This window comes from Rhincodon typus, chromosome 16 (assembly GCF_021869965.1).
Source record: "Rhincodon typus isolate 14 chromosome 16, sRhiTyp1.1, whole genome shotgun sequence".
In the NCBI taxonomy this organism is placed as follows: domain Eukaryota; kingdom Metazoa; phylum Chordata; class Chondrichthyes; order Orectolobiformes; family Rhincodontidae; genus Rhincodon; species Rhincodon typus.
The window spans coordinates 7216380-7227895 of NC_063347.1; the positions used below are offsets into that span (position 1 = coordinate 7216380).

General features: G+C 44.6%; 1 protein-coding gene across 1 annotated transcript in view; it reads right to left on the reverse strand.

Moving 5' to 3' along the window:
• The window catches only part of LOC109916443 (collagen alpha-1(VII) chain-like), a 127001-nt gene that overhangs the window by 83171 nt on the left and 32314 nt on the right, over positions 1 to 11516 (reverse strand). Inside the window, exon 2 of the mRNA XM_048606679.1 lies at positions 4208 to 4292. Within this exon, the coding sequence (XP_048462636.1) occupies positions 4208 to 4292 (85 nt within the window). The remainder of the gene's footprint in view (positions 1 to 4207; positions 4293 to 11516) is intronic.

Here is an 11516-nt window from a genome sequence, read left to right on the forward strand (position 1 = left end):
TGCTGCTTGGCCTGCTGTGTTCATCCAGCCCTGCACCTTGTTGTCTCGGATTCTCCAGCATCTGCAGTTCCTACTATCTCTGACCAAATTAAACTAAACACTTCTGCCTGTCCTTGGTCCATATCCCTCCATTCCTTGCATATTCATGTACTTATCTAAAAGTCTCTAAAATGCCCCTATCGTATCTGCCTCCACCACCACCCCTAGCAGCGCGTTCCACACTCCTACCACTCTCTGGGTGAAAAAACACTTGCCCCTCATATCTGCATGTGTCACATAAAATTTGGGACTCAGAAGAGCATGTGAAAAGGCATAACATTCAAGGCTATGGTACAAGTGATGGCAAGTGAGATTAGTGCAGATTTAATGTATTTCAGGCAGTACAGACTCAACGGAGCAATGGGCCTTTTCTGTACTGAATGATTCTATGATTCTATTCTATATATAACTGAGCACGAGAGATCAAAGCAAAATAAAGTTCCCTTTTGTTGTGTGCCTTCAGAGCCACCCCTGAGACTTTGGATTCAAGAGCTACCTTCAAGGTTAGGTTTCTGTTGAACTCCATGAGACAATGAGAGGATAGGATATAGGAGCAGAAGTAGGCCATTCGGCCCATCAAGTCTGTTCCACCATTCAATCATGGCCCTGTGAAGAAAAAATCAGAGTGTCCGGACCCAAAACATTAACTCTGATTTTTATTCTTCATAGATGCTGCCAGACCTGCTGAGTTTCCAGCAACTTCTGTTTTTGTTCCTGAGTTACAGTGTCCATAGTTCTCTCGATTTTTATTCAATCATGGCTGACATGTTTCTCAACCGCATTCTCCTGCCTTCTCCTAGTAACCCTTGATCACCTGACTAGTCAAGAACCTATCTATCTCTGCATTAAATACAGTCAATGACTTGGCCACCACTGCCTTCTCTATTTATTGCATCTTAACAATGTATACACTCTCCACAAGCATCCACTTCCTCCACCACCAATGCTCAGTCACAGCAGTGTGTACTATAAGATGCACCGCAGAAATTCACCAAAGCCTCCTTTGATAGCACCTTCTAAACCCACAACTATTTCCATCCCAAAGGACAAGGGCAGGAGATACATGGGAACACCACCCTCTGCAAGTTCCCCTTCAAGCCATCACCGTCCTGACATGGGAATATATCACCATTCCTCCAATATAGCTGGGTCAAAATCCTGGAAATCCCTCCTTAATGGTACTGTGCATCTACTTGCAGCAAATGGACTGCAGCGGTTCAAGAAGGCAGCTCACCCCCACCTTCTCAAGGTCAATTAGGGATGGGCAATAAATGCTGACCAGCCAGCGATGCTCATATCCCATGAATGAATAATGAAACATACTAATCTGTTTTACCAATGTTAGTCTAATGACCTTCCACTCTGATCTATCTAACTCTGCCCACACTGTGCTATTTATGTTATGTGGGAAGTAGTTCTGCAACATCACCATAAGGTTGTTCCAGGGTCCTAAAGTCCTTCCATAATATGCTGAAAAGATGCATGAGAATTTAAGACACATGCAAAACAGCAGACTCTGCAGTGAAACAAATATGAGGTAAATACAGAAAGTTCTGAGGAAACTCAGCAGGTCTGGCAGCCTCTGTGCAGAGAGAAACAGAGTTATTGTTTTAAGTCTGATAATGACACTTCTTTGGAACCAAAGACAGAAGTGGAAAAGCCATGGATTTTGATGATGCTGTCGTGGGAGAACAGGGAAAGTGCAAATCAGGGAAAGGTTAAGATGGGAGATTAAAGTTGTCATCCAGAGAACAAAAGACTAAGGGAGTGGTAATGGTTGCAGAAGGTGATAAGCGTGGGTCCAGAGCAAATGTAAACTCGCCACAGTCCCAGAGGACCATAGTGCCACTCAATCATTAAAGAGAGACAATTGGTAGTGAGTTTAACCTGAGGGTCACCATGCCTCAGGTGAGGGGGCAGGTTGAGAAGGAGAGTCCTTTATGGTAACCTCAACCGGTCAACATAACTCTGCGTTGCAAACCAGCCGTCCAGTTAACTGAGCTAATGACAGAATAAAGATGAACGCTGACTGCAAGTGAAACCAGGAAAACACAGATACAGAAGCTTTTGCAGAGAGTGGGGTGTAAGTGTCAAAACCAAGGGCGGGGTTTGTGGTCTGAAATTGTTGAACTCAAATGTTAAGTCCAGGAGGCTATAAAATTAAAGAGTGTTCCCAACTATAACTAAACTAATTACCTACATTCACAATTAAATATGAAGCTGGTTTCACCTGGAAAGTCATAACATTTGCTAAGTCACAAACCAGGTGTGCTGCAATAAAGGAAGTTGGTATTAGTTAAAATCAGTGCAGGAGTAGAAGAAAGAGTCTCTTCTGAAGAAGATGCCCAAAACCAAATGCAGCAAGAGGACAGGGACTTGTTAAGTAGCCAGTCTACATCATCAGTGATCAAGCTCATTCAACGACAGAGTCTAATGTGAGATGTAAAAGCAGAATACTATGAATGTTGTAAATAAAAACAGAAAGTGCTAGAGAATCTCAGCAGGTCTGGCAGAATCTGTGGAAGGAGAAAAAGAGTTAACATCTCAAGTTGAAAATGACTCCTTTTTGGAGGCATTTTAAGGTTTTTGTTCCGAGAAAGAGTCATTCTGGACTCGAAAAGTTAACTCTGTGTGTGTCTCTCTCTTTCCCTCTCTACAGATGCTGCCAGACCAAGTGAGTTTCTCCAGCATTTTCTGAATTTATTGAAAGATGGTTCCACGTGAAGCTTCATGCTGAGCTTCGTCCTGTACATAATTAAAGGTATGTGCAGGTAACGTTTCCCAGAAGCCCTGCTTCCTGTCGTCTCTGTTGATCCTATCCAAGGACACAACAATGATAACAGACATCCAGTCCAGAGAAGGTTCATTAGACTGGTACTGGAAGAATGGAGAGACATCTTATGAGGAGAGGTTGAGTAGGTTGGGCTTGTACTCATTGGAGTTTAGAAGAACAAGAGGAGATCTCATTGAAACATAAAAGATTCATTGGAGTCTTCACAGGATAGATGTGGAGCGGTTGTTTCCCCTTCTGGGAGAGTTTGGAACCAGAGGGCATACGCTGTGAGTAAGAAGCCATTTAAAGCAAAGATGAGGAGGAATTTCTTCTCTCAGAGGGTAGTGAATCCACGGAACACAGAGGGCTGTGGAGCCTGGGTCATTAAGTATATTTAAGGATGAGAGACACAAAGTTTTAATCAGTAAGAGACTCAAGAGTTATAGGAAAAAGGCAGGTAAGTGGAGTTGAGAATGATCAGATCAGCCAAGATCTCATTGAATGGTCAAATGAACTCGATGGGTCAAAAGGATGACATCTGCTCCTACGACTTATGGATTTTGCCCTGTGGATCAACGGGTCCTGTTGGGGGGGTCAAACAAGAGTCACTGTCCACACTGTAAGGGAAACATTCACCCAGTCATGGTTAACCCTGAATTGGTCTCACAGCAGCCAATGTCTGGACTCACTGTCTAAGTGGGCTCTCGGCACGGCCGGGACAACAGGAGGCCCCTCTGTACTGAAGAAGGAACAGCCTGTAGTCCAGGTGAAACAGAGCAGGCACAGTCCAGACAGCTGCAGCACCACCCCCCACCCTCCATCCAACCTTTGAAATGTTGACCTTCTTTTGGCCACCAGGCCACCTCTGCAGAGGAAAATGCCACTTCAGGGGGCCATCTGTGGCCACAGTTGAGGTCAAAGAGGCATCAGGCGAGCTCCACTTGGATCTACACTAGGCCTTAGATAATAGGCCTTTAAGCATCTTTAAGTGGCATTAGTGGACAGGTAGCTCTGCAGTCTGGACTCCAGTCCCATCTCTGTCAAAATGGCCTGGGAGCGGGATCGAACTTGCATTCGAAGCCGTCACATAAGTCAGTGGTGCAACTTTTGCCAGTCAACACTCTCCACTCCAATCCAGCCTCATCCTGAACTTTATCCAGAAATTCTGCCTGTTACTTTTGCTCACCCAGTCTCCTCTAACACTTATCCCACCCATGTCAGCTGTCTATGAGACGGGCCTATTGCCTGGCCTAATCCACTGCCTCCTGCTGTTCCCTTGCAGGCGTCGACAGTAAAAATGCTCTAAGTGATCTGCCCATATCGTCATCAAAGGATCTTTCCTGCAGGCGAGTATTTGATGGTTATCGTTCACTCTTGTGACAATCCTTATGGTACCTTTCTGTGTTTGAGCCTCCGAGGAAGATGTGAGAACAACCTGGATCACTGCTACCAGCGTGAGCCACATTCTCATCGCCATCATCTGGGGGAAGAGAACAAAAATAAAATACATTACTGACAGCTTCACACCCTCATACTCCACTCCCATTGCATTGCCTGTGCTTCCTCACAGTAAGAACATTAGGAACACTGAAGCAGAGGGGGACCATTCAACCCCTTGAGTCTATTCCATCATTCAATAAAATCAAGGTTTATACAATACTTTGTATTCAATGTCAGTTATTACTCCTCTATATTGAGCACCATTTTTTAAAAATTCTCTCACAGAACGAGGGCATTTCTAGCTAGCAACACTTACTGCCCATTCCTAATGGCCTGGAGGGCAGTTAAGAGTCAACCATATTGCTGTGGGTCTGGAGTTACATGTAAGCCAGGCCAGGTAAGGATGAGCGTTTCCTTCCCTAAAGGGCACGAGTGAACCCGATGGGTATTCCCCCCAACAATCATCTTCATGGTCATCATTGGACCCTTAATTCCAGACTTTTTTTAAAAATGAATTCAAATTCTACTATCTGCCATGGCAAGATTTGAACCAAGGGTCCCAGATCATGGGCTGGGTTTACAGGATTAATAGTCTAGCACTAATACCACGAGGCCATTGCTGCCCCATCAAAGGGAGCAGTGAGCTTGCTAGAGCACAGAATATGTTCTGGGTGGTGGACACCATTAAAAATAAAAGCAAAGTGTTGGGGATGCTGAAAATCTAATGAAATAAAAATGCTTCAGAAATTCAGCAGGTCTGGCAACATTTGTGGACAGAGAAACAGCTATCAGCCATGATCAAATGGTGGAGGGCTTGATGGGCTGAATGGCCTAATTCTGCTCCTATCTCTCATAGTCTTATAACATTTCAAGTCCAATATGACTCTTCTTTAGAATCAGTCTGAAGAAGTCACATTGGACTCAAAATGTTAACTTTGATGTTCTTTCCACAGATGCTGCCAGACCTGCTGAGTTTCTCCAGCACTTTCTGCCTTTGTTATTCATGGACCTCAATATCCAACACAAAAAGTTATGGCACTACTGTACTAGTCGTTTCTTTTTCATTTAGTTTCTTTGAACATTCTCACGTGTTAGTCACAAAAGTTGGACAGAGAAAAGCTGCTGACAATGGGAGGGTGGACAGTTCCTGCCCCGAAGGATCATGATGGAGTCATCAATAATTCTATCAAGCGGCACTCCATCAGTAATGTCCTGCTCACTGACTCTCCATCATAAGGTTAGAACTGAGGACGGTCACTGATGATTGCACAATGTTCCATGTTCAACTAGTCAGCTACTGAAGCAGTCCATGTCAATGTCCAGCAAGATCTGGACAATATTCAGGATTGAGCAGATAAGTGGCAAACAATGCTCATGCCACTCAAGTACCAGGCAATAACAATGTCCAACATGAGAGAATTGAACAGTCTCCCCTTGATATTCAATGGTATTATCATTGCCGAATCTCCCAAAATCAACATCTTAGGTTTACCATTGACTGGAAACTGAACTCAGCAAGTCATATAAATGATGTGGTTAGAAGGAAGCCAAGAATTCTGCCTCCCCAGAGTCTGTCCACTGTCTACAAGTGACAAACCAGGAACATAATGGAATACCCTTCGCTTTAACGGAACAGGCCAGCTCCAACACTCAAGAGTATTGACACCATCCAAGATGAAGCAGCTCACTTGATTGGCATAACATCTACCATCTTCAATTTCACTCTCTTCACAACCGACACTTAGTGTGCACCATCCACAACACACACTGCAGCAATTTGGCAATGTTCCTTTGATACCACCTTCCAAATTCACAGCCACTTCCATCTAGAAGATCAAGGGCAGCAGATACATGGGAACACCACCACCTGCAAGTTCCCCTTTGAGCCACTCACCATCTTGACTTGGAAATATGTTGCCATTCTTTCAGTGTCACTGGGTATCCCTGCACTCCCTCCTTTAGGACATTGTGGGTCTATCCACAGCACATGGACTGCAGTGGTTCCAGAAGGCAGCTCATCACCGCCTCTTCAGAGCTCATGGGAAATGGTAGTGCAGTGGTTAAATCATTCACTGAGTTATCCCAAGGCCTGTGTAAATGCTCTGGGAACAATTCACATCCGATCAGGTGATGGGTTTTAACATTTAATTTATAAAATCTGGAATTGAAAGCATATCTCAATAAAGGTAACACTGACAACCATGGACAGCATGGTGGCTCAGTGGTTAGCACTGCTGCCTCACAGTGCTAAGGACCTGGGTTTGATTCTGCCCTTGAGTGACTGTGTGGAATTTATACATTATCCCTGTGTCTGTGTGGGATTCCTCTAGGTGCTCTGGTTTCCTCCCACAGTCCAAAGATGTGCAGGGTAGGTGGACTGGCCATGCTAAATTGTTCATAGTGCCCAGGGATGTTTAGGTTAGATGGTTAGACATGGGGAATGGGTCTGGGTGGGATGTTCTTCAATGGGGCAGTGTCAACTTGTTGGGCTGAATGGCCTGTTTCCACACTGTAGGGATTCTATGATTGCTGTCAAAACCCATCTGGTTCACTAAATCCTTTAGAGAAGGAAATCTGCCTTCCTTATCTGGTCTGGCCGACATGTGACTCCAAACCCACAGCAATGCCCTCTGAAAAAGTCAAGGGAACCACTCAGTACAGGGGCAACTACGGATGGGAGGCAAGTGCTGGCCTCATGTGCATGCTACGAGAAAATGTTTAAGTGTGAGTAACATTTTTCACAGAAGTCGGGAGAAGACAAATGATATTGCCAAGGTTCACATAGAGTTGCAGTCTACATCCAATCGTGGCTGGAGATGGGAATTCTTGAGGCCAATTGGCAAGGATAAAACTTCAGACGGACACAAGAGTTTTCACCGGCTGAACTCTATCCTCTGACCACCCCTCCTGTCAGCAGCTTTCTCTCTCCAACATTTTTCATAACAAACAAATGAGAGTGTTCCCAGATACTGAATGGCAAAAAAATGTGGATTCTTTCTTTTTAATGCTCTTTCTTTCCTCTCCTGGCTTGCTAGCAGCTCTATCCAGCAGATTAGACATTAATTCCCGGACAATCCTACAGGATTGGCAATCTTACTGACATCAGTTGTCAAAGTGGGAAATTGCTCCCCAAGGGTGAATAAATTGAACGCTTAGTTCAACAGAACAGGAAAGAACAAATTTCTAAGAACATTTCTGAACTTCCTGAGTGGAGCACAGCCAATTACTTACTTCTGAAATACAGGTTGCTGTATTAATACATTTAAATAATCATTAAATTGTTGCAGTTTTGTTCTTGCCCATGTCCAGAGAATGGGCAAGTTCTTTTTTGTCATTTGAAAGTCTCAAGACACAACAGGAGAGCACATGGACTGAAAGCGAAAAGATTAGAATTTCACACAGTTAGAAATAAGTGACACGAGCTTATATTTTACAATGTTGAAAGACAACAACCAAAACCATCATAGGCTCTGGAGTTCCTCAATGCAGGGATCATAGGACATTTTTCCTTGCTCTTTTGTAGGACAGGCTTACCAGACCAATTCCTGAGAAAGCAAGGCTGACGTATCGAGACAAGCCAGATCGATTAGTACAATATTCACTGGAATTTAGAAGAATGGGGCGAAATCTTATAGAAACATGTAAAATTACACAATACAATACAGCGCAGGAACAGGCCCCTTGGCCCACCAAGCCTGTGCCGATTCCTAATCCTTACTTAGACCCACTATATATTCCTTTACAGGATGAGGGCATCACTGGCCAGGGAGCATTTACTGCCCATCCCTAATTGCCCAGAGGGCAGTTAAGAGTCAACCACATTGCTGTGCGTCTGGAATCATATGCAGGCCAGACCAGGTAAGGATGGCAGTTTCCTTCCTTGAAGGATATTAGTGAACCAGAGGGATTTTCCTGACAATCAACGATGGATTCATGGTCATCAGTAGACTCTTAGGTCCAGATATATTTATTGAATTCAAATTCCACCATCTGCTATGGTAGGATTTGAACCCAGGTCCCCAGAGTCTCAGGTTAACAGTCCAGCAATAATACCAGTAGGCCATCAGCTCTGCCTTATTGCCCATGTGCGGTTTCTATCCTTCTGCTCGCTTCCCGTTCATCTGTCTATCAAGCTATGCCTTATATGTTGCTAACGTGCCTGCTTCCACCACCTCCACTGGCAGTGCATTCCAGGGACCCACCACCCTCTGGGTGAAAAATTGTCCCTGCACTTCACCCCTAAACTATCCCTCTCTCACCTTGAACCTGTGCCCTCTTGTAGTTGACCTTTCCACCCTGGGAAGAAGCTTCCGACCATCTACCCTATCTATGCCTCACATAATTTTGTAGACTTCTATCAGGTCGGTCCTCAGCCTCCATCTTTCCAGTGAAAACAATCCAAGTTTATCCATCTTCTTCTAACAGGATTGGATGTATAAACACAGCGAAGTTGTTCCTGAACACGGGGGAGTCCAGAACCAAGGCTCACAGTCTAAGGATACGAGGTATGGCAATTAAGACTGAAATGATGAGAAATGTCTTCATCCAGAGAGTGGAGAGCCTGTGGAGTTCTTTGCCACAGAGAGCGGTTGAGGCCAAAACATTGAATGTTTTCAAAAGGAATTATACATAGTTCTTAGGGCTAAAGGGATCAAAGGATATGGAGAGAAAATGAGAACTTGGCTCTTACTTAAATGATCAACCCTGAACAAATTGAATGGTGGAACAGGCTTGAAGGGCCAAATGACCAACTCTTACTCCTAGCACAGCCAGGATTTGTTGTCTAACCTGACTACCCCGAACAAGTAGCTTACTGAGCCATTTCATATCGTGTTTAAAGCTCTGGAGTCACATCAATTCCCTACAGTGCAGAATGATGCCATTCAGCCCATTGGGTCTACACTGACCCTCCAAAGACCATCACAGCCATTCCTACCTCACCCTTATAACTCTGCATGGGTATTTTAACCATAGCTGACATACCAAGCCTGCACACTGCAGGGCAATTTAACATGGCCAATCCACCTAACCTGCACATCTTTGCACTGTGGGAGGAAACCGGAGCACCCGGAGGAAACCAACGCAGACAAGGGGAGATTGTGCAAACTCCACACAGGCAGTCACTCGAGGAGGAAATCGAACCCAAGTCCCTGGCGCTGTGAGGCAGCAGTGCTAACCACTGAGCCATAGTGCTGCCACTTGCTGTGATGACAATCAATGACTGTTTCGTGGTCACTAGCTTTCATTTCTGGGTTTTATAAATTGATTTAAATTCTACCTGCTGCCATGGAGGGATTTGAACCCATAGTTCCAATCCAGGAGTTAGAACCTCTGGATAATTAGCCCAGTGACAGTACACTACATCCCAACAAACACAACCAAGCAAGTTTGTTCAAGGATGAGGTTTTGATGAAAGGTTAAGAGGCTGAAACAGTAACTCAGCTTCTCTCTCCATAGATACTGCCAGAGTACTCCCAGTATTTCTTTTTGTTTTATTCCAGATTTTCAACATCCACAGTCATCTGTTTTCGTGTTCCATTTCACTCTCAGGCATGGTACACAAAGCTGTCATCTCTGAAACCATTTCAAGATGCTGCATAGCAAGCAATACTTAACACCTTATCATGTAGGATTTTTGGAACAGATGACCAAATCTTGCTCAAAGAAATGTGATGTAATAATGTCCTAAATAAAGGAGGAGAAAGAGGCAAATTTCACGACTTAGGACCCAGGAAGCTGAAGGCCTAGCTGCCAATGGTAGAATGATTAAAACTGAGGTTGCTCATAAGGCCGGAATTGGAGTAGCATAGAGATCTGAGAGGATTCCCAAACCCAAACACCATCCCCTTCCAGCTCCCCATTTGGCATATTATTTATGGCCTTTTCTTTAGAGAAAGGATGTATAAAATCAGGAGATAATGCATGCCTCTGGCATAACATGCCTTTTGTGTAATTTGGAAAGTCCATGATAGTAAACAGCTGGTTTAACCCAACTTGACTGAAAGGAATGCAACCTTAATTATTTCTGTCTCATGTCTTTAACCATTTACTGTCACTGTTCTCATTCTCACCGTGTCCTCGTCTGAGCTCAACCCTATTTTTTGTTCTCGGGTTTAACTTTCAAACCCACGCACACCCCACTCCCCACTCCACTTAGTCCCTGAATTCCATTCACACTGACATGAGTAGGAACCCCTCCTCCATTAGTCTGAGGATTCCGTCTGAGGCAAATAAACGTAGCATAGTTCCCATTATATGGAGGTGCCAGTGCTGGACATGGTCAGATTTTGCACGACACCAGGTTACAGATTCCACTGGCAAACATTTTCAAATCAACCTGTTCAGAGGGTATGTAGGCCTTAAACCTGGGTCTCCTAGCTCAGAGCTAGAGACACTATCACTGAACCACAACAGCTCTCAGAGGGACCTGTAACCAAAGGAGACTGATTTGAAGTGCTTGTGAAATGAGTGGCACAAGGAAATATGCTTTATGCTGTGAGTTGTTGTGAACTAGAATGTGCTTCCTGAAATGAGAAGTGAAGCAGACTCCATCTTAACTTCAAAACAAGAGCTCAGAAATTGGTAACAGCTCCCCCTCTTCATGTGTTTCTTCTTTATTATTCATTCATGGGATGAGGGTATTGCTGGTTAGGCAGCATTTATTGTCCATCCCCAATTGCCCAGAGACCAGTTAAGAGTCAACCATATTGCTGTGGGTCTGGAGTCACATGTAGGCTAGACCAGGTAAGGATAACAGTTTCCTTCCCTAAAGGACATTAGTGAACCAGATGGGTTTTTCCTGACAATCAGCAATGGTTTCATGGTCATCGTTAGATTCTTAATTCCAGATATTTTATTGAATTCAAATTGCACCATCTGACATGGTAGGATTTGAACTTGGGTCCCCATAACATTATCTGGGTCTCTGGATTAACAGGCTAGCGACAATACCACTAGGCCATTGCCTCCCCTAATCCAATTCCCAATCCCTCCACAGCCTACCCCTACCCCGATCTCTGCAGTCCCCACCCAGCCCTGCAATCCGCTGAAATATCTGCTTTCCTTCCACCTTGGAGGCTCCTGTTTTTTAATCAATTCATCTATTGGTGGTCATGGCTTCAGTTACTGGTGGCCCTCAAATCAAGAATTCCTCTAAAACCTCCCCTGTCGCTGCCAGAGCCCAGAGCAGGAGCAGGGCGAGCGCGGGCCCAGTCCCGGGAGTAAGTCACAGACAGAGCCCGGAGCGGGAGCAGGGCGAGCGCAG